Source organism: Eschrichtius robustus, chromosome 6 (genome assembly GCF_028021215.1).
Source record: "Eschrichtius robustus isolate mEscRob2 chromosome 6, mEscRob2.pri, whole genome shotgun sequence".
Classification (NCBI taxonomy): Eukaryota; Metazoa; Chordata; class Mammalia; order Artiodactyla; family Eschrichtiidae; genus Eschrichtius; species Eschrichtius robustus.
This window is the reverse complement of record NC_090829.1, coordinates 36292774-36317073: the sequence shown is the minus strand read 5'-3', so window position 1 is coordinate 36317073 and position 24300 is coordinate 36292774. Positions and strand designations below refer to the sequence as shown.

At 36.0% G+C, this 24300-nt stretch overlaps 1 protein-coding gene across 1 annotated transcript in view; it reads right to left on the bottom strand.

Annotated features, from left to right (window-relative positions):
• GMPS (guanine monophosphate synthase) overlaps nucleotides 1-24300 on the bottom strand; it is a 91206-nt gene that overhangs the window by 30833 nt on the left and 36073 nt on the right. Inside the window, exons 3-7 of the mRNA XM_068546138.1 lie at nucleotides 21689-21803; nucleotides 15180-15277; nucleotides 12373-12476; nucleotides 1108-1301; nucleotides 541-706 (exon numbers count right to left, since the gene is read on the bottom strand). Of these exons, the coding sequence (XP_068402239.1) occupies nucleotides 541-706; nucleotides 1108-1301; nucleotides 12373-12476; nucleotides 15180-15277; nucleotides 21689-21803 (677 nt within the window). The remainder of the gene's footprint in view (nucleotides 1-540; nucleotides 707-1107; nucleotides 1302-12372; nucleotides 12477-15179; nucleotides 15278-21688; nucleotides 21804-24300) is intronic.

Sequence of the window (24300 nt, the reverse complement as noted above, 5' to 3'; positions counted from 1 at the left end):
TTCCTCATCTTTCTGGCATTATACATGTTTTATGACTGTACTGTTATTTTAGTGACGTTTCCAAAGGAGAAAGAAATAGACTCATCTTTACTTCATGTTTAACTACAACTCTTCATTTTATACTCAACCTTTTGGCATCAATTCCAATTAAATCAATAATATGTAGTTTATATCATTAAACTACTGACTTAATTTCACTATAGCTATTGCTTACATCTTGTTTTTTTAAAGTATAAAAGATATCCACAAACGTAAAAGCAGTTAAGGCCTAAGAAGATGAACAAAAAGAACAGAATAGTAGCAGGAAAATGGTAACTTACTGATGTATATATAACATTAGGAGTAATCAAGTTTCCAAATTTATACTGTGACCCCTCTTGAACCAAAAGTAATTACAAGGTAAAAACAAAAAACATTTTCAACCATCAGCTTAGTGGGAAAACTGTACTTGGTTAAAGGCAATGTGCTCACTTAATCATACGCTAGATTTGATTAAACAAGAGTTCTGACAAGTAAATTAACTTTTCTGGAGTTCAATACCTTTGACTTGAATTCCAAGCTTTTTGAGGGCCTCTTCAACAGACTGACTTTCTCGTTTTCTCATAAAGCCATTATCAATGTGCACAGCAATGACTTGCTCTTGGTTCAAAGCACGATTCAACAAAGCTGTACAAACTGTTGAGTCTACTCCACCACTGAGCAAAACCTACAGGGTGAAATGAAAAGTCAAACTGAGTAGAATAAAGAAAAAGAAGATAAAAGTTATCAGCTTAAATTACTACCTAAAAACACTGTTTGGGGAATTCCCTGCGGTCCAGTGGTAAGGACTCCATGCTCACTGCCAAGGACCCAGGTTCAATCCCTGGTCGGGGAACTAAAATCCCACAAGCTGTGCCGCACAGCCAAAAAAACAAAACAAAACAAAAACAAAAACAACCACTGTCTGTACGAAAGGTATGTATGGTAACTGAAAGAGCACTCTGAAACAGTGCAACTCAAAAGCACATGATCACCCAGTCAAAATTTAAGGGCTATGCTGAGTAAGCCAACTCTGAGTTCTAATATCACTGACATAAATTTATAGACTTTCAGATGTAAATTGCTTACCAAAACTTTTGATGTGCCGACTCTCTCTTTGATCTCTCGAATGCACTCAAGTTCTCTGTTCTGCACAGTGAAGGTCCCACTGCACCCAGCTATGTCGAAGAGGAAATTTTTCAGTATTACTTTCCCATTTTCTGTAAGGCCAACTTCAGGGTGGAACTGGACTCCATATAATTTTTTAGATTCATTTGCTATACCTTTATAGAGAAAATAATCATAAATTAAAAATTTTTCCTATTGAAAAGACTCAACCAGAACCCACAGTAATTCCTCACAACTTCTTCCTCCATAAATGTGGAAACTGATACAAATTAGTGGATTTTTAGCTATGCGGAAAAAAAATACAAATAAAAACTACATTACCATGGTGCAGCTTTATAAAGGTCTTTCCTTATACAGCAATTAATGAACTACATGACCTTGAAATAAGTCCTACAGAGATAATTCACAGTACCCTCACTTCTCTACCTAGGTCACTGCAATTGTCTTGTCTATTTAATGCAGTGATAACTCGATTTTAGATCTCGGTCCCATATGCCTTCACATGCAATATGCAGGTACCAATTTTCTATATTAGAATATCCTCATACATTAAACCTATCAGAATATTCCAAGTGTTTCTTTCTTGGGTACTATTAACTAAATATAACTTCATTGACTTGATTAATGTGTTTCTGACACTTTATCATCTATAAAGCAGCAGATGTTAGGTTAGATGTTTTACATAGACATGTACTTCCCCGTATCTATGGCTCTGAGATATTATTCCAGGGTTTCAACATCTGACAATCAGTGTGATATATCACACTGACAAAATGAAAGATAAAAATATGGTCATCTCAATAGATACAGAAAAAGCAATAGATAAAATTCAACATCATACGTGATAAAAACTCTCAACAAACTGGGTAGAGAAGGAACGTACCTCAACATAATAAAGGCCATATACAACAAGTCCACAATTAACATACTCAGTGGTGAAAAGCTTTTCTTCTAAGATCAGGAACAAAACAAGAATTCAACAAAGTATTGGACGTCCTAGCCAGACCAGTCAGGCCAAAAAAAGAAATAAAATCATCCATATTGAAAACGAAAAAGTAAAACTGTCTATTTGCAGATGCCACAACACTGTCTCTAGGAAGCCCTACAGATTCTACCAAAATGCTGTTAGAACTAATAAATTATTTCAGCAAGCTTGCAGAAAAGAAAATCAACCTACAGAAATCAATTGTGTGTGTACCAACAACAAACTATCAGCAGCAGAAATTAAGAAAACATTGCCATCAACAAAATCAAAAAGAATAAAACACTTAGGAATAAATTTAACCAAAAAGGTGAAAGATCTGTACACTGAACATTGTAAGACTTTGATGAAAGAAACTGAGGAAGGAAAAAATAAAAAGATATTCCATGTTCATGGATTAGAAGAATTACTACTACTAAAATGTCAATTCTCACCAAAGTAATCTACAGACTGAATTCAATCTCTACCAAAAGTGGCAAAGTAGAAAAGTGGTGACCTAGGAACTGGGGTATGAGGGGAATAGGGAGAGGTTGGTTAAAGGGTACAAATTCTTGGGTTTAAGATGAATAAGGTCTGAGGATCTAATGTATAATATGGTGACTATAGCTAATAGCAAATTTCAGTGATCCAATACAGTGTTAAGAGAGTAGAAATTAAATGTTCTCACCAAAAAAAAGTAATTACAGTTGACCCTTGAACAATGCAAGGCTTAGGGTTACCTACGCTTTGTGCAGTCAAAAATCTGCATATAACTTTACAGTCAGCCCTCTGGATCTGCAATTCCACATCCACAGTTTCAACCAACCACAGATCACATAATACTGAAGGACACATTTAGCGAAAAAAATCCACGTATAAGTTGACCCACACAGTTCAAAACCGTGTTTTTCAAGGATCAACTGTATGTGAGGTGATGGATATAATTAACTCAGTGGGGAAAAATCCTTTCACAATGTATATCAAATCATCACATTGTACCCTTTAAATATTTTACAATTTTGTCAATTATACCTCAATAAAGCTGGAAAAGTTAAATTTTAAAAACAGTTGGGAGAAAAAAACCCACCAACCTAAAATTCTGTGCCCTGAGAAATTACACTTCAAAAATGCAGGAAAAAAAGAAAACTTTCTCAAACTAACAAAAATTGAGGCCGTTTGTTGCCAGAAGACTACCTTGCAAGAAATATTAAAAGAAGTTCTTTAGGAAGATTGGTTCAAGATGGTGGAGTAGAAGGACGTGCACTGACTCCCTCTTGCAAGAGCACTGGAATCACAACTAACTGCTGAACAGTAACTGACAGGAAGACACTGGAACTCATCAAAAAAGATACCCCACATCCAAAGACAAAGGAGAAGCCACAATGAGACGGTAGGAGGGGCGTAATCACAATAAAAGCAAATCCCATAACTGCAGGGTGGGTGACTCACAAACTGGAGAACAATTATACCACAGAAGTCCACCCACTGGAGTGAAGGTACTGAGCCACACGTCAGGCTTCCCAACCTGGGGGTCCGGCAACAGGAGGAGGAATTCCTAGAGAATCAGACTTTGAAGGCTAGCGTGATTTGACTGCAGGACTTCGACAGGACTGGGGGAAACAAGAGACTCCACTCTTGTAGGGCACACACTAAGTAGTGTGTGCGTCGGGACCCGGGGAAGGAGGAGTGATCCATAGGAGACTGAACCAGACCTACCTACTAGTGTTGGAGGGTCTCCTGCAGAGGTGGGGGGTGGCTGTGTCTCACCATAGGGACAAGGACACTGACAACAGAAGTTCTGGGAAGTACTCCTTGGCTTGAGCCCTCCCAGAGTCTGCCATTAGCCCCACCAAAGAGCTGGGTGGGCTCCAGTGCTGGGTACCTCAGGCCAAAAAACCAACAGGAGGGAACCCAGACCCACTCATCAACAGACAAGAAGATTAAAGTTTTACTGAGCTCTGCCAGCCAGAGCAACACAGAGCTCTACCCAACACCAGTCTGTCCCATCAGGAAGCCTGCACAAGACACTTAGATAGCCTCATCCACCAGAGGGCAGACAGCAGAAGCAAGAACTACAATTCTGCAGCCTCTGGAAGGAAAACCACATTCACAGAAAGATAGACAAGATGAAAAGGCAGAGGACTTTGTACCAGATGAAGGAACAACATAAAACCCCAGAAAAACAACTAAATGCAGACAGGCAACCTTCCAAAAAAAGAATTCAGAATAATGATAGTGAAGATGATCCAGGACCTCGGAAAAAGAATGGAGGCAAAGATCGAGAAGATGCAAGAAATGTATAACAAAGACCTAGAAGAATTAAAGAACAAACACCTAGAAGAATAAAAGAACAAAGAAAGAGATGAAGAATACAACAACGGAAATGAAAAATACACTAGAAGGAAACAACAGCAGAATAACAGAGGTCGAAGAACAGATAAGTGACCTGGAAGAGAGAATGGTGAAATTGACTGCCGCAGAACAGAATGAAAAAAAAAGAATGAAAGGAAATGAAGACAGCCTAAGAGACCTCTGGGACAACATTAAACACAACAACATTCGCATTACAGGGGTCCCAGAAGGAGAACAAAGAGAGAAAGGACCTGAGAAAATATTTGAAGTGATTATAGTTGAAAGCTTCCCTAACATGGGAAAGGATATAGCCATCCAAATCCAGGAAGAGCAGAGAGTCCCAGGCAGGATAAACCCAAGGAGAAACACACCTAGACACATACTCAATTTGACAAAAATTAAAGACAAGGAAAAATTATTGAAAGCAACAAGGGAAAAAAGACAAAGAACATACAAGGGAACTCCCATAAGGTTAACAGCTGATTTCTCAGCAGAAACTCTACAAGCCAGAAGGGAGTGGCATGATATACTTAAAGTGATGAAAGGGAAGAACCTACAACCAAGATTACTCTAGCCAGCAAGGATCTCATTCAGATTTGACAGAGAAATCAAAAGCTTTACAGACAAGCAAAAGCTAAGAGAATTCAGCACCACCAAACCAGCTCTACAACAAATGCTAAAGGAACTTCTCTAAGTGGGAAACACAAGAGAAGAAAAGGACCTACAAAAACAAACCCAAAACAATTAAGAAAATGTTAATAGGAACATACATATCGATAATTACCTTAAATGTGAATGGATTAAATGCTCCAACCAAAAGACACAGGCTCAATGAATGGATACAAGAGCAAGACCCATATATATACTGTCTACAAGAGACTCACATCAGACCTACAGACACAAACAGACTGAAAGTGAGGAGATGGAAAAAGATATTCCATGCAAATGGAAATCAAAAGAAAGCAGGAGTAGCAATACTCGTATCACATAAAATAGACTTTAAAATAAAGAATGTTACAAGAGACAAGGCAGGATGATCAAGGGGGGATCAATCCAAGAAGAAAATATAACAATTATAAATATATATGCACCCAACATAGGCGCACCCCAATACGTAAGGTAACTGCTAACAGCTATAAAAGAAGAAATCAACAGTAACACGATAATAGTGGGGGACTTTAACACCTTACTTACACCAATGGACATATCATCCAGGCAGAAAATTAATAAGGAAACACAAGCTTTAAATTACACAATAGACGAGATAGAGTTAATTGATATTTATAGGACATTCCATCCAAAAACAGCAGATTACACTTTCTTCTCATTTGCACACGGAACATTCTCCAGGATAGATCACATCTTGGGTCACAAATCAAGCCTCAGTAAATTTAAGAAAACTGAAATCATATCAACATCTTTTCCGACCACAAAGCTATGAGAGTAGAAATGAATTACAGGGAAAAAAAAAACATAAAAAACACAAACACATGGAGGCTAAACAATAAGTTACTAAATAACCAAGAGATCACTTAAGAAATCAAAGAGGAAATCAAAAAATACCTAGAGACAAGTGACAACGAAAACACGATGATCCAAAACCTATGGGATGCAGCAAAAGCAGTGCTAAGAGGGAAATTTATAGCAATACATACCTACCTCAAGAAACAAGAAAAATCTCAAATAAACAATCTAACCTTACACATAAAGGAACTAGAGAAAGAAGAACAAGCAAAATCCAAAGTTAGTAAAAGGAAAGAAATCATAAAGATCAGATCAGAAATAAATGAAATAGAAACAGAAAACAATAGCAAGATCAATAAAACTAAAAGCTGGTTCTTTAAGAAGATAAACAAAATTGATAAACCACTGGCCAGACTCATCAACAGGGAGAGGACTCAAATCAATAAAATTAGAAATGAAAAAGGAGAAGTTAAAACAGACAACACAGAAATACAAAGCATCCTAAGAGGCTACTACAAGCAATTCCATGCCAATAAAATGGACAACCTGGAAGAAATGGACAAATTCTTAGAAAGATATAACCTTCCAAGACTGAACCAGGAAGAAACAAAAAATATGAACAGACCAATCACAAGTAATGAACTTGAAACTGTGATTAAACATCTTCCAGCAAAGAAAAGTCCAGGACCAGATGGCTTCACAGGTGAACCCTATCAAACATTTAGAGAAGAGCTAACACCCATCCTTCTCAAACTCTTCCAAAAAATTGCAGAGGAAGGAACACTCCCAAACTCATTCTATGAGGCCACCATCACCCTGATACCAAAATCAGACAAAGATACTAGCAAAAAAGAAAATTACAGACCAATATCACTGATGAATATACATGCAAAAATCCTCAACAAAATACTAGCAAACAGAATCCAGCAACACATTAAAAGGATCATACACCGTGATCAAGTGGGATTTATCCCAGGGATGCAAGGATTCTTCAATATACGCAAATCAATCAATGTGATACACCATATTAACAAATTGAAGAATAAAAACCATATGATCATTTCAATAGACGCAGAAAAAGCTTTTGACAAAATACAACACCCATTTACAATAAAAACTCTCCAGAAAGTAGGCATAGAGGGAACCTACCTGAACATAATAAAAGCCATATATGACAAACCCACAACAAACATCATTCTCAATGGTGAAAAACTGAAAGCATTTCCTCTAAGATCAGGAACGAGACAAGGATATCCACTCTCGCCACTATTATTCAACACAGTTTTGGAAGTCATAGCCACGGCAATCAGAGAAGAAAAAGAAATAAAAGGAATACAAATTGGAAAAGAAGAAGTAAAACTGTCACTGTTTGCAGATGACATACTATACATAGAGAATCCTAAAGATGCCAGCAGGTAACTACTAGAGCTAATGAATGAAACTGGTACAGTTGCAGGATGCAAAATTAATGCACAGAAATTTCTTGCATTCCTATAAACTAACAACAAAAGATCAGAAAGAGAAATTAAGGAAACAATCCCATTCACCACTGCAACAAATAGAATAAAATACTTAGGAATAAACCTGCCTAAGGAGTTAAAAGACCTGTACTCTGAAAACTATAAGACACTGATGAAAGAAATCAAAGATGACACAAACAGATGCAGAGATATACCATGTTCTTGGATTGGAAGAATCAATATTGTGAAAAGGACTGTACTACCCAAGGCAATCTATAGGTTCAATGCAATCCCTATCAAATTACCAGTGGCATTTTTTTACAGAACTAGAACAAAAAAAACTTAAAATTCGGAGACACAAAAGACCCCGAATAGCCAAAGCAGTCTTGCGGGAAAAAAACGGAGCTGGAGGAATCAGACTCCCTGACTTCAGACTATACTACAAAGCTACACAGTAATCAAGACAATATGGTACTGGCACAAAAACAGAAATAAAGATCAATGGAACAGGATAGAAAACCCAGAGATAAACCCACACATATATGGTCACCGTATCTTTGATAAAGGAGGCAAGAATATACAGTGGAGAAAAGACAGCCTCTTCAATAAGTGGTGCTGGGAAAACAGGACAGCTACATGTAAAAGAATGAAATTAGAACACTCCATAACTCCATACAGAAAAATAAACTCAAAATGGATTAGAGGCCTAAATGTAAGGCCAGACACTATAAAACTCTTAGAGGAAAACATAAGAAGAACACTTTTTGACATAAATCACAGCAACCTCTTTTTTGACCCACCTCCTAGAGTAATGGAAATAAAAACAAAAATAAACAAATGGGACCTAATGAAACTTAAAAGCTTTTGCACAACAAAGGAAACTATAAACAAGACAAAAAGGCAATCTTCAGAATGGGAGAAAATATTTGCAAACGAATCAATGGACAAAGGATTAATCTCCAAAATATATACACAGCTCATGCAGCTCAACAGTAAAAAAAACAAACAACCCAATCAAAAAATGGGCAGAAGACCTAAACAGACATTTCTCCAAAGAAGACATACAGATGGCCAAGAGGCTCATGAAAAGCTGCTCAACACCACTAATTATTAGAGAAATGCAAATCAAAACTACAATGAGGTATCACCTCACACCAGTTAGAATAGGCATCATCAGAAAATGTACCAACAAATGCTGGAGAGGGTGTGGAGAAAAGGGATCCCTCTTGCACTGTTGGTGGGAATGTAAACTGATACAGCCACTACGGAGAACAGTATGGAGGTTCCTTAAAAAACTAAAAATAGAACTACCGTATGACCCAGCCATCCCACTACTGGCCACATACCCAGAGAAAACCGTAATTCAGAAAGACACATGCACCTCAATGTTCACTGTAGCACTATTTACAATAGCCAGGTCATGGAAGCAACCTAAATACCTATCGACAGACAAATGGATAAAGAAGATGTGGTACATATATACAATGGAATATTACTCAGCCATAATAAGGAACGAAATTGGGTCATTTGTAGAGACGTTGATGGACCTAGAGACTTTCATACAGAGTGAAGTAAGTCAGAAAGAGAAAAACAAGTATCGTATAATAATGCATATATGTGGAACCTAGAAAAATGGTACAGAGGAATCGGTTTGCAGGGCAGCAATAGAGGCACAGATGTAGAGAACCAACGTATTGACACCACGGGGGGAAAGTGGTGGTGGGGGGGAGATGAATAGGGAGATTGGGATTGACATGTATACACTAATATGTATAAAATAGATAACTAATAAGAACCTGCTGTATAAAAAAGATAAATAAAATAAAATTCAAAAATTCAAAAAAAAAGTTCTTTAGAGAGAAGGAAAATGATAAAGATCAGAAACTTGGATCTACATAAAAAAGAGCATCAGAGAAGGAATAAATAAAGGTAAAATTAAAACTTTCTTCTTCCTAATTGATCTAATAGATAACTTTATTCAGAATAATAGCAACAGTGATACAATTATGTATGCTTATAGATAGATATGCTTATTCATGCTTACTTGTTAAGTGAAATGAATTGACAGCAATGTACAAGGGATGAGAGAAAAGAATTAGGTTTATTTTGTTATTATAAGGTACACTACTTGTGAAGTGGTACAGTGTTATTTCAAAGAGAATTTGGGTTAGTTGTAAATGTATATTGTAAAATCTAGGGCAACTTTTTCTAAAAAAAGTAAAAAAAGAAATAGAACTGATATGCAGAAAAGAGAAAATGGGATCACATAAAATGCTCAATTAAAATCACAAAAGGGAGAAAAAGAATAGAAGACAAAAATACGAGCAAAGAACAAGGACAACAAATAGAAAACAGTAACAGATATAGTAGATATTAATCCAACACTATCAATAATCACTTTAAACTCCAATAGTCTAAATGCATCAATTAAAAGACAGAGGTTGTCATAGTGGATGAAGAAGAAAACCTAACTATATATGTTGTCTACAAGAAATCCACTTTAAATATAAAGACAGATCAAAAGTAAATGGATAGAGAATGATATATCATGATAACACTAATTATAAGATAGCATGGGTAAATACATTAATGTCAAACAGAGAAGACTTCAGCCAAGAAAAGTTATCAGGGATAAAGAGGGGCATATATATAATGATAAAGGGGTTCATTCCTAAAGAAGACATAATAATCCTTAATGCGTGTGCACCTAACAGGAAAGCATCAAAATAGATGAGGCAAAAACTGATATAATTATAGGGAGAAATACATGAATCAACTACTGCAGTTAAGATACTTCAACATCCTTCTGTCAGAAATAGAGCCAATTACTGTAATCCATCACATCAATAGGCTAAAGAAGAAAAATTATATGATCATATCAATAGATGCAGAAAAAGCATATGAAATAGATCCAAACACCCATTCATGATTAAAACTCTCAGGAGACTAGAAATAGAGGGGGACATCAATTTGATAAAGACTATCTTCTACAGCCTACAGCTAACATCATACCTAACCATGAGAAACTCAAAACTTTCCCACTAAGATCAGGAACAAAGTAAGGATGTTCCCTCTCACCATTGCTTTTCAACATCATAATAAAAGTCCTAGCTAATGCCATAGGACAAGAAAAGGAAATAGAACTAATAAATGATTACAACAAAGTTGCTGGATACAAGGTTAACACACAAGAGTTCATTGCTTTCCCATATACCAGCAATGAACAAGTGGAATTTAAATTAAAAATACAATTAACATTAGCACGCCCCCCCCAAATGAAATACTTTGGTATAAGTCTAACAAAACATGTATAAGATCTATATGAGAACCCAATCACTCCTAAGCACTTCTACCTCTACCACTCGGTTCCTTACACAGTCTCCTTTCCTGATTACTACCATAGATTTCTAGCTGGTCTCTGCTTCTACATTTAATGGTCTCTTTTCTCCTCACTGTAGCCAGGGTAATCCTGAAATCAGATTGTGTCTCTCTCTCCTTTGTTCAAAACTCCACCTCACTATGAGTAAAGCCAACATTTTCACAATGGCCTCAAAGGTCCTGGTGTTCTGGTTCCCAACAACCTCTCTGACCTCATCTTCTACCACACACTCCATGCTTACTCTGCTGTAACCATGTGGCTTCCTTGCTGTTCCTTAAACAAGGTCCCATCCCAGGAACTCTGTACTGCTATTTACTCTTTCCCCAAATACCCAAAAGGGTCAGCACTTACTTCCTCCATGTCTAATATCATCTAATAGGAACACCATCTCCATCTCTGAATACCCCATCTAAAACAGTACCAGTCCTAACCACACATTCCACAACACTCTTCTCTTCTATTTATTTTTTCAGTGCATTTAAACGGGTCCAACACCCGACTTATTTTGTATTTATCTGTGTTCTGTCTGTCCCACACCTCCTCCATCTCTGCCCTCACCAACTATAACATTAAACAGAGGTTTTGCCCATTTTGTTCACTGGCACCTAGAACTGTGCCTGGCACATGTGGGTACTCAGATATTTGTTGAATGAATTAAAATACATAAGCTCATCTACCACTATTGATCTCGTATACGAAATAAAAACCTGTCAATATAAAAACCATTCCTGATAATTCCTATGCTAATACATTAATCTGTTAAGTAACTGCAGGTAGAATACTCAATTCAATTTATCCATTACAAATTTTTTTTCAACTTTTTAGGTGTAGCATATCAAACAAGAACTTTATTGATAACCCCACTTTTTTCTTTTGCAGATATCCAGGATTACCAGTGATTATTTACATTACAATTATTCAAGTAAGCAAGTAAAAAAAAAAAAAAAAAATCACAAACTGCCAGAAAATTAACTCCTCTTCCTCAAAAAAAAACAGAGAACAAAAAATGGTTTAGAGCATGCGCTGGCAAACTTCCTACAAAGGGTTAGATAGTATAAACTTTAAGCTTGGTGGGACACATACATATAGTCCCTGTTGTTTATTATAACCCTTTAATAATGTAAAAATCATTCTTAGTTCCTAAACATACAAAAACAGGCTACAGGCTGGATTTGACCCACAGGTAATAGTCTGCCAACCCTGGTTCAGAGAAATGCCCTGAATGCTTAGTCTGGTGTTTTATAGCATCCAAGATACATGCCTATATATACCTAAGAAAAGCATAAAAAAAGGACAATTATGAATACAGCATGCTGGAGAGGTAAATAGTTCTCAGATTTTTCCTGAGTTGTAATAGCTGTATTTTATGTCTGAAAAACATATTAGAATAAATATTTTTTAAAGTATTTCAGAGCAAACTAGTAAGTGACTTCTAGATAATCCTTCTACTATTAAATACCCTTCATAAATTAATGGTTGACCCTACGACATTTACAATATCTTTAAAAAAATAAGAAACATCAAAAACAGTACCTCATACAGAAACATATGCTTATAGGCTTCTCAGATAAATTTTTTACAATGAAATCTGCAAGTTTTAGAATTTTTACCTGCCACAATATTCCCAGAACGTGCCACAACCTTGAATACATCGGCTACTTTGTCTACACTATCTCCATGGGTAAGCAAAACAATTTCTTCCTTCTGAAGGCCCCTAATAAAAAAATAAAACAACAGACAAATAGCTTAATTATTAGACATGATTAATGGATTCTTTTTCTTTATTTTTTTCTAGCTTTATTGAGATATAATAACATATATAACATTATGTAAGTTTAAGGTGTACAATGTGATGATTTCATATACACATATATTGTGAAATGATTACTATAGTAAAAGTTAGTTAACATATCCACCACCTCACACAGTTACCATTTTTTGTGTGTGGTGAGAGTATTTAAAATCCACTCTCTTAGCGACTTTCAAATATACAATACGGTGTTGTTAACTGTAGTCATCATGCTGTACATAAGATTCCTAGAACTTATTCATCTTATAATTGGTAGTTTTTTGCTTTAGAAATACTAGCTTCTTCTGTGTGTAAATCAAGAAAAGAGAGAAAGTATGTAACAGTGCAACACTGCTAGAATTTAAACTTATTCTGTCCATTATAAAGCAAATAACAATAATAAATTTCAAAAAAAAAAAAAAAAGACAATCCATAAAAATTGAAAACTGAAACAATATATAAAGTTGTTATTTTTTTAAACTTTTTATTTTATGTTGGAGTATAGTTGATTAACAATGTTGAGTTAGTTTCAGGTGTACAACAAAGTGATTCAGTTATACATATACATGTACCTATTCTTTTTCAAATTCTTTTCCCAATTAGGTTGTTACATAATATTGAGCAGAGTTCCCTGTGCTATGCAGTAGGTCCTTGTTGGTTATCCATTTTAAATACAGCAGCGTGTACATGTCAGTCCCACACTCCCTGACTCTCCCCACCCCCAGCCCATCCCCCCCCACCCCGTAACTGTAAGTTCGTTCTCTTAAGGCTGTGAGTAAAAAATAAATAAATAAAGTTGGTAATATAACGCCCCACCCCAGCACACACACACACAATTTCAAGAGGCTATAAGATAATAATTTCAAAATTATATCTCTATTGGAATTTATCTTAAGGACAGAAGCAATTAATGGCATGGATTAAAACAGATGTAAGTAACATTTATCAAATGCAATTGTGTGGACTTTCTTTGGACCCTGATGCAAACAAATCAACCATAAAAAGATATTTTTTACATTATGAAAAAATCTGAACAAGGACTTGGTATTAAATAATATTAAGAAATAAAAAATTTTAAATAAAGCAAGAAGATAAAGTACTTTAAAAGCAAAAGGATATTTTGCAGTTGTTATTATTGTCATCACTATTACTTAGGATTAGTGTAGGCTGTAACTGTGTACCAGGATTTTAGAACTATAAAGACAGAAAAACTTTAAATGTTAACCAGATCTTTACATTTAAAGCCTCCTGTAGTATCACCTTCTACCAGCAAGATTCCTGAAGTAGTTCTCAAGAGTAGTCACTTGAGATACAGATCAATGTAAGCAACACCTCTCCATTATGAAGCAGAACAGGCACTGGATTTCAAAAATGTATTTTGGCAATGAGCAGCTTCAGTTTATAAAATTATTTTGAGCAACTCCGGCTTTTTTTATTAATATCCCTTTGAAAACAAGAATCTTTGAATACAGATATACTTATTTTTGATCTTTCTAGTATTAAAGAAAAGCCAGCCACAGCCAGTTCTGTATAAAAACTGGGAAATCTCCATTTCAGATAAAAGTTCTTAACTTGAATTTTAAAATTTCTGATCTGTCCAATTTGGAGAACACTATTCATTAAGAATTAATTTAGGCACAACTCAATGGAGGCTGTAAGAATATGTTAATAAACAAAACAAATCTATAAAAATAATTAGCACAGTTATAAGAAATGATAATAAAAATAACATGTGCACATTAATTGACATCAGCCAGTCAGATTGAATGCAGTTAGGGAGAAATGTGATTTTTAAATAAAAATGAAATTTAGTTCAAAAAAAAGTAAGTGAGTAACTCTATCAATAGTCCACCTAAATGGGCTATATCCAAAACATGGGAAAACCCCAAAAAAGAAAGCAAGTGACTAAAACTTAAGTATTCTGGTCTTTCAGGAAGCTAAATGAAAACTCAGCTATTTTTTTTAGTAAGGCAGAAGATAAATGATTCTAGAAAGCCAATGAACAGCTCATTCACCAATCTTCAAACACATTAGAGCTACTGTACCTAATCTATTATCACCTAGCAATAAAATCAATTAATACATTCACTGTATTAAAGACAGTACACCAAGTATAGTTATGCTCAGATACAGTAGAGAAAGTGAGGAAGAGGGAAATAAAACACATATTTAGTAATGAGTCCAGCAATGGGTAGCTTGCTAAGTACCCAGAGCAAGAACATGGTAGAGGAAGAGGTAGTATACAAATGCAGGACAGTTTAAGACGTTATCCATTTGCCACATCTGTCATACTAATGTTTAGAATCACACACTACTAAAAGAGTGAAAAGGGAAAACTACAAATGTTGGCATCACAATATGCTGTCCCAAAGAGGGGTTCAAGACTGCACAGGTGCTTTTAAATTATGTCATTAAGTGCTTTTCTTATCCCTAATTAGCATCACTGCGATCTGCTGCTGTCTTGACACTCAATTGGAAGACAAATATGACAATTAACACCTTTGGCCACTACTGTGGCCTTAATTTTGTCTAAGAATTACAGAATCTCCAATTTTGAAGAATAACATACCCAGCTGTAAGTTAGTTAATCTACTAACATTCTTATTGATCTAAAAATATCTTTAATACCTGAATAACGAGCATGTGTTATCCACACTAATACTGAAGACTCCATCTTCTCTAACACTTTTTTTGTGCACAGTACCTCCAAATACCTTATTCATCATCTGTTCAAAGAGAAAATAAATTGATGTTAATATAAGTCAAAAGAAAATTACTCAATTTCTTACATTAATAATTTACGTTTCTTATTTTTAGGATAGCTGTTATGTTTGTGCCAAAAAATAAAGGAAGTCTGATAACTGTAGATAACTTGGTGTTGTTATATATAATAATAAAGTTCTTAAAAGGCATAGTTATAAAACAAAACTAGATTAATAAATATTAACCTCAGGTCAAATTCCTAAACACTGGCAAATTTTCCATTTAGTGTACTTTAATTCATCTGTTAAAAATAGGGATTTCTTTAACACTTACATCTATTTAATTTTAAAGAATTTTAAAAGGCACTTTGAGCTTAGAAAGTACCTAGTTGGTATTAAAACCAGGCAGATATAAATTCCTCCAAACTGTTTAATCTTTGGCCCCAAAGGAATAGTCTAAAAGTCTGTAGAAGGCTGTGCTGTGGAGATGGGATAAGCAATAAAATCTGGTCTTTCAATTAAATTTATTTGTTCAAATCCCATACACCTACAGACTTTTATTTTAAGTGGTCTCTACATTCTGACCCTTCTTGTGTCAATCTTCTTATTTATCACTTACATATGTCCAAACACCCCCAACACCAAACAGATACACACAAGATTTTTAGGAACATTAAATCTGCATCGATAAAATCATTACAACCCATCTTGGTATGTCTGTTCCACAACAGGTGTCATAAGATATCTGCCAAAACAATATGTGATGCAGGTTGACCCAGCCCCCAACAGAAAAGCAGGCAGAGGGCTAAATAAATGTTCATTCTTGTGATGCACAATGGCATATTCTTCAAAACCATCAGCAAATGCTGCCCCCTACATTCTCCTCTCAGACATTCACAATTAACCTTCCTGCAATAAAGGTTTGGGTTAAGTCCAGCAATTAAAAAAAACCCTGCTAACCCTTGTTTAACCCAGTATTTCCCAAACTGAAGACTCATAAGTAAAACACTTTCTGCAGCACCTTAACCAACACAGTTTAGGAAACACTGCTGCAGTCTAATCAGTCCCCTTGCCTCCAGTCTTGCCTATCTTCCAGCCTATATTCCAGAGATCTACGAATGTCAGCTACTAAAATATAAATATGATTGTGTTAGTCCATTATTAAATTCTTAATGGCTCTCTATCATCTCATCTGGGTTGGTAAATTTTTCCTGTAAAGGGCCAAAGAGTAAGTATTTTAGCCTTTGCAGGCCCTACTGTCTCTGGAGCAACTGTTCAACTCTTGTCGTCGTTAACACAAAAGCATCCACAGACAATACGTACAGGACTGGATGTGGCGGTGTTCCAATAAACTTTATTTATGAGCACTGAAATTTGAATTTCACTTAATTTTCACATGTCACAAAATGTAATTTTTTTTTAAATGGTTTTCAACTCCAACCATAAAAACCATTTTAAAATCATAAAAACCATTCTTAGCTTGCAGGTCATACAAAAACAGGCAGTGGGCCAGCTTTGGCAGCAGGCTGTAGTTTGCTGGCCCCTTGTCTACAGGATAAAGTCCAAGTCCCTTATATGGAACACAGACTTTTCAATACATTGCCCCCATCTAATTTCACCTCTCATCTTCCCTGTCATTCTCTTCAGGTCTCTTCACAGTCCCAGGGGCCTAACAAAGTATGTGGCCCAGAGCAGTCATTCAAATTTGCTGAATGAAAAATGAATGTTTCCCTCTACACCACTCAATGAACCCTGTGCACCTCTGCCTCCTCTAATTTGCAGTTCTTAATTAGAAGACAGCTGAATGATCAAGATAACCAAAGCTGTTGGAACTCTACACAATTTAAAAGTCCACAAAGTCTAAATTAAAGGCTTTTACAAAGCCAAAGGCTTGAAGTAAAATTTAAAGCTATCTCATCTGTTCAGAAGGCTTTCATGCTTATTCTTGGTTCCTGACTATGTATGCTACTTAAGGGTGAAAATACAAGGAGTTGAAAGACCAGCTAAGTGTGTGTGTGGGAGGAGGGAATAACTTTATGTAGAGTAAAACACTTTACTTTGTTAAAATTTTGTTTTAATATTCTATTTTGACTTAAGGAAATGGTTTTCAGTATGGATTCCTGATAACCTCGAGGTCCTTAATGCCTCAAAAAAAACCCCTGTAAGTCTACTAGGTCTACCACTCTAATTGGGTCAGCTTCCCTCTTATCTGTCTCATATGCCAAGGTTTTAAAATAAATCTTAGATTTGGGAGGGGGAAACGGAAGGAAATTCCACCAATAAAAACAATTTGACAAAACCTGTGGGAGTGTATAAAGAAGCCAAATGCTTGTAATAAAGATGTTTCTTTAAAAAAAAATGAAATTATAGTGAAGAGAGAAGTCACAATCTAGAAAGTATATGCAATATATATGATTAGCAGAAGTTTAGTATCCAGCATATATAAAAACAATCTAAAAAATTCAACAGAAAAATGTGCAAAAATCACAAATAAGCTTTTACAGCAAAACAGACACTAATGACTAATGGCAAATAAACACATGAATCTCAAAATAAGGAAAATGACCAGTAAGACTACAACATGATGTCATTTAACACCTCTTCAGCTAGGCAAATTCAGGGAAAAAAAAAAAAAAAAAAGCTAACCTTGTCAAGGCCTGGCAGGGATATAGAGCAGAAGGAATTTTTATATACTTATATACTGCTCTGGGAATGTACTTTGGGGGCAAATATCATTTCCTAGTGAAGCTGAGACTCGGCATTTCAATTAATGATTAGCCTAGAGAAAAGTCTGTGTATGTACAATACCAGATGAAGAGTCCAAAAATATTCATGGCAGTATCTGTAATAGCAAAAACCTGGGAAAAGACCAGCGATACTAACAGTGGAATGTATAATTAATTTGTGCTACATTCAAACAATAAACTCAGTAGTGAAGGGCTTCCCTGGTGGCGCAGTGGTTGAGAATCTGCCTGCCAATGCAGGGGTCACGGGTTCGAGCCCTGGTCTGGGAAGATCTCACATGCCACGGAGCAACTGGGCCCGTCAGCCACAATTGCTGAGCCTGCACATCTGGAGCCTGTGCTCCGCAACAAGAGAGGCCGCGATAGTGAGAGGCCCCCGCACCGTGATGAAGAGTGGCCCCCGCTTGCTGCAACTACAGAAAGTCCTAGCACAGAAACGAAGACCCAACACAGCCATAAATTAATTAATTAATTAATTAAAAAAAAAAAACTCAGTAGTGAAAATAAAATTAATTAATCTCAAAACCAAAAATGAAAATACACGAAGTATGATTTCACTTATGCTAAGGTCAACAGGCAAAACTAAGTAAAATATTATTTAGAAATACAATATGTATAAAGCTACAAAGAAAAGAAAGGGAATGAATAACATTTCAGGAAAGTGTTACCTCTTGCAGGAAGAGAGAAGGATGTAGAATGGAAAAAAGCATAAAGAGCTTTAAAAGTTCTACTAATGTTCTATTTCTTATGCTGAGTGGGGCATAAACGGTAATAGAGGTAATGGGAGCAAGGAGCAGGACAGACTTTTTTCTTCCAAAGCAAAGAACTACCAGGAAGCAATCAGAAAGACTCTTGACAAGAGTTAATGGCAAAAGATGGTACAGAAGACATTGAAATAACTAAAATTTCAGGATGCCATGGAGGGGGCAAAGGTATATACCAGAGTGAGACCTTTGGTGCTAAAATTACTCAACTAAGAGTCACTAAGAAGTGGTAGTCCTTTACAAACAGCATATTAGCTACATGGTATTATTTATTTATTTATCAATATTTTATATAAAGACAATTTCTGCCCAAAGGACCAAGATCAGCCTATTCCCTTATACTACTATGAAAGTACAGATGACAAAGGCAAAATTTTTTATGCATTTAACATAAGCAGGCTGGGCTCTGGCTACCATAGACCCCTACTGAATGACAGAAAAATGTGGTCTTACAATTATAAGGGGGTACTGACATAATGGAGAAACAGTCAGCTGCTATCATTTAAATTAAGGGAGCATTTTCCAGACCTATTTCACTCTAAGTGGGTGCCAAAAAAATATCTTGTGAGACTCTTCCTTACAAAATGTTATAATGCCTCTCAATACACTAAAAACCATTTAATTACAGGTTGTGCTGGACTTCCCTGGCTGTCCAGTGGTTAAGACTCTACACTTCCAACGCAAGGGGGGCAGGTTCGATCCCTGGTCGGGGAACTAAGATCCTACATGCTGTGTGGTATGGCCAAAAATTTCTTTTTTTAAAATTGTAATTCTTAGTTGTGCTTTATGATTAATATTGACTACTCAGGCAAGGAAGATCAATAAATTATGTAAATACATTACATGATGGGGCAAAGACATATTTAAAAAAAAAGTCAGCCAATTTCCAATGTTAAATCTGATCAGGAAACAGGCTCTTATGAGAAAACATATTTAGAATACTAGGTGGGAAAATCTAAAAATAAGCTATTATCCAAGTCAAATTTATAATCACCAGTTGACTTTTCGGAGCATATTACAGGGGAAAAAGAACCTTTTACTATAAAATTCTTGTTGCCTAGATAAGAAAATATCCATTATTACAGATTTTGTATTTTATATATTTATAGTCAGCATTTCCTCTAAATCAGTGGAAAACCATAACAATCAATTAACAAGAAGCAAAATCTGGTAAAGCTGTTTTGCAGACCAGTGATTTCTAATAGTCTGCCCTTGTATCAAGAGTAGGAATGATAAAAATATTCACATTCTTACGTGAACATTGATTTATGTTTCCTTCCTTTACTGAAAGCTCCAGAGACAGCTATTAGAAAATATATTGGTCTGTTCACTTTCTAACTTTTGAATAGCTTCCCTTTGTGCATTATTCATATCAATACACAAGTTTCAACCAGGTTGTTTAAAAAAAGACAATTCACTGTTCTGCTCACTACTGAAATGAGGAGGATCCCAAAATGGCACCAACACTGGTGTCCTCATGGTATAATAAGCTCCCAAAAATAGCTGCCTCCAGTGTCTATGTCCCCAGGGTGAGCTCCAATTGCCTCCTGCCTCTCCAGGAGACTCTCCAAGATCAGCAGGTGGGTCTGACCCAGGCTCCTTTTAAATTACTGCTTCTGCCCTGAGTCTTGGAGCGTGTGAGATTTTGCGTGCGCCCTTTAAGAGTGGAATCTGTATTTCCCACAACCCTCTGTCTCTCCCAAAAGTAAGCCCCACTGGCCTTCAAAGCCAAATGTTCTGGGGGTTCATTTTCCTGGTGCAGGACCCCTGGGCTGGCGAGCCCAATATGGGGCTCTGACTTTGGGGGAAACCTCTGCAATTGTAATTATTCTCCCATTTGTGGGACACCCGTGCAGGGCTGTGTTTTGACTGTAACTCTGACCCTCCTACCCATCTCATTGTGGTTCCTTCTTTATATCTTTAGCTGTAGAAGACCTCTTCTGCTAGATTCTCATCAATAGTTGCTCTGTAAATAGTCGTAATTTTGGTGTGCCCATGAGAGGAGGTGAACTCAGGGTTTTCCTATTCCACCATCTTGGCCGCTCCCCTACATATATTTAATTAACATTACAGTGAAGACACCTGGCAGACACCATCTTAACAAAATAATCAAAATGAACATCACTTATCATATTAATTGACATCATGTGCCTCCTAATGAGATGCTCTGAGAAGAGCACAGCATTACTTCTGTGGTATTCCTGCCAAAAATACATAACCTGAATCTAACAATGAGTAAACATCAAACAAACCAAGATTGAGGACTACTCTACAAGGTAACTGGAATGTACTTTTTTCTTAATTGCCAAGGCCATGAAAGAGAAGGAAAGATTGAGGAATGATTCCAAACTAAAGTAATGTAAAGCGACATGACAACCTAATACAACACATGGTCCTAGACTGGATTCATGAATTATAAGAGACATTAACGAGACCAACAGTGAAATGTGAATGGAGTCTGTGGATCAGATGCTAACATTGAGTCAATGTTAACTTCCTGATTTTGATAACTGTACTCTGGTTATGTAGGACAGAATTCTAGTACTGAGGATACAACAAGTAACAGAACACCTTGTTTGCAAATTACTCTCAAAATGGTTTAAAATGTCATAATTGGGGAACTGAGTAAAAGTATACAGGAGCTCTGTGAACTACTTCTGCAACTTTTATGTGTATTTAAATGTCTAAGTTTTTTTTTTTTAATGGACAGTGTTTTGTTGTAAGCAGTAATATAGTTCCTTTTCTGAAAATCCCCACGGAAGTCAGTTCTGCCATACTAGTGTAGCAACTCATAAACAGTTGTAATATGAACAAATTATCTCATATAACTAAATATCCTACTTACTCTAAAGATAGAAAATACTAATACAGTAGGAGTCACAAGCAGAATAAATTAACTCTTAAGGCAAATTCATAGATGTATATACCTGCATGCCATAGCAAATTCCAAGAACAGGTTTGCCAATAGTGAATATTGCTGGATCAAACCAGGGAGCGTCTTCTGCATACACGGAATTAGGTCCTCCAGAGATGATAATAGCACTGTGGATTTAAGGAAGAGAGTAATGAAGAATCTCTAACTGCTAATTTTTATACAAGGTCTATGCCCTCTCTTGCTTGTACCACTGAGGGAGACTCGATACAGATTCAGAGGTTTTGTTATGTTTTCAGTATGCTATAGCAGATCCAGATTCCATCAGCCTATTAACAGCCTCTTACACAGCTTAATTTTTTTTTTTTTTTTTTGGCCACAGCATGCGGGATCTTCGTTCCCTGACCAGGGATTGAACACGTGCCCCCTGCAGTGGAAGCGCAGAGTCTTAACCACTGGGACCACCAGGGAAGTCCTCTACACAGCTTACTTATTTTTACTCTACTTTATTGCAATACATGGAAGTTTATCAATTCAACAAACACTTGTTAATAAGTACAAACTTCCAAATATATAAAACCAATGTTTCAATCTATGAAGGTTAGCCTGTATTTGTTTTGTTTCCTCATCAATGGAGGAAGTAAATGAGAATTCTAAAGTGAGATGGTGAAAATACAGGTCTCCTGAGAGGTCAGGAGTGAAGCAGGTCACAGTAGGACAAGTGAAGGTATTATGAAGGCCCTGGATTACGCAGGGCAAAATACTCTATAATAAAGGATGGCAGAAAATGTGAAGAATTACCTAACTTTGCCTGTTTAAAACCTGTCCAATAGTCCCAACAATTTTACCTGAGACCTAGGAATAAGAGCTAACACGACTTGCCTCACATGCCCTGCTCTCAGAACCGTGGTCAGTATTATCACTTAACTGCATTACAATTTATAGAGCATTCCATCGGTTAACTTGGGAATAGAACTATTCATATAAAGAAAGCTGAAAATTGAGGCCTATATTCCTCACCTGGCCTCTAATACAGCTAACTTTGGTCCTCAGCATTCAATCAAAAACTTTTAGAACACTTTAATGTTATGATTTTTACATAAAAATTCAGATTTCTAGATTGTCTTTAGGAAAAACAAGGGAAAAAATCTGCTAATATTGGACTTTCACCCTTACGTAGCCACAAATAACTGGAATCACAGAGAGACTTGCACCTTCAGACTACTCATGCTCTCCAGTTTACATAATACAGGCATACTTATGCCCTTTAATCAATTTAAGGTATCCTCAAACTCATTTTAAGTTTGAGTTTGCAGGAATCCTAATTTATCTATATTTCTAAAGGAAAATGCATTCCAAGATATAACCAAAATCTACTTACAAACAAAATTGGATTACAATTCACCTTATAATTAGTGGCTGCCTGCCATGTAAAAACATATAAACTAAAATGCTAGACTTATAATACATCCAGAAAAATAATATAAGTCAAATTCATAAAAATTACTCAACAAGCTAATGTATTTTTTTAAAATATATAACAATAATTTAAGTGAGCACAAAAGCCCTACTCTTAAAACCTTGTATTGGTAACATGAATTTTGGTATACATTATGTCTGTCAGCTTATCTCTTGCAAAACAGACTGAAGATAATCTACTCAGATGATAAACGTGACATCTTTAAGATAACAATTTTAAAGGGGAATGGGGCTAGCCCTAAGGGTAGATATGTAACCTAGCCTCTTAAAAATGCAGAAGCTAAAACTCTCTAAAACATACTTAATAATCAAAATCTCTAGAATTTCAGTATTTAGTTTGTATTTAGTTTTATAAAGGACAACCACCATGCAACTGCCCAGCATCCCTCATTAATCTGCTACACAACTCAAGGCTATAAAGATTCTTAATACTATTAAAAAGAAAAGGCAATGGACTTAGTCAAGGATAAAACTCAAGCTGCACTTAAGCCAATTATGAAAAGTCTTATCTCAGTAAGTCTTGAGAAGAGCTAATCACTCATTCTGAGTTTTCTATTTCTACCCTGCTATTATTTTGAAACAACTTGCAATTACAAGGCCCACGAAGTCCTAAGGCATTCCAGATACCAATTTTATGTATCAAGCAAATCAAGTTTCTAAAAACAGGTAGGTTAAGATGTCTCTCAAGTCATAAACCTAAAATTTATTCTAGAAAAAGGGTGGTCAAATAACTATCTCAGCAGAAAGGATTATAGTAATGAAAGCCACAGTGCTATAGTTCCTATTCTTCTACAGAGAAAAGAAGCTATAGGCATAAGCAGGACCTAGAAACTGTTGATGATCAGGTAATCAGGTGACATGAAAAACAATCAGACTTCTATTGCCAATATTGGTTACCCTATTCCAAAACATGTGGTCAATTAGTTTGCTGGGGATTTCTGTGTTTGTTTTGGGTTGGGAGAATGATGGAACTTGGATCTGACAAGAGAGCCATTGAGATTTCTTGCAGTTTTTGATTCCCTTAAAACTGGTTCTCACTGGCAAATCAAGACAGTTGAATTAGATAAACTTCTTACTCCAAAATTCTACAGTTTAAAAGAGATACCTGTTTTTAATCTACATCCTAAAACTAGAACAGAGTTAAATGTAAACCTGCCTTTTCTGATTTGCAATTCACTCTATCTCAAA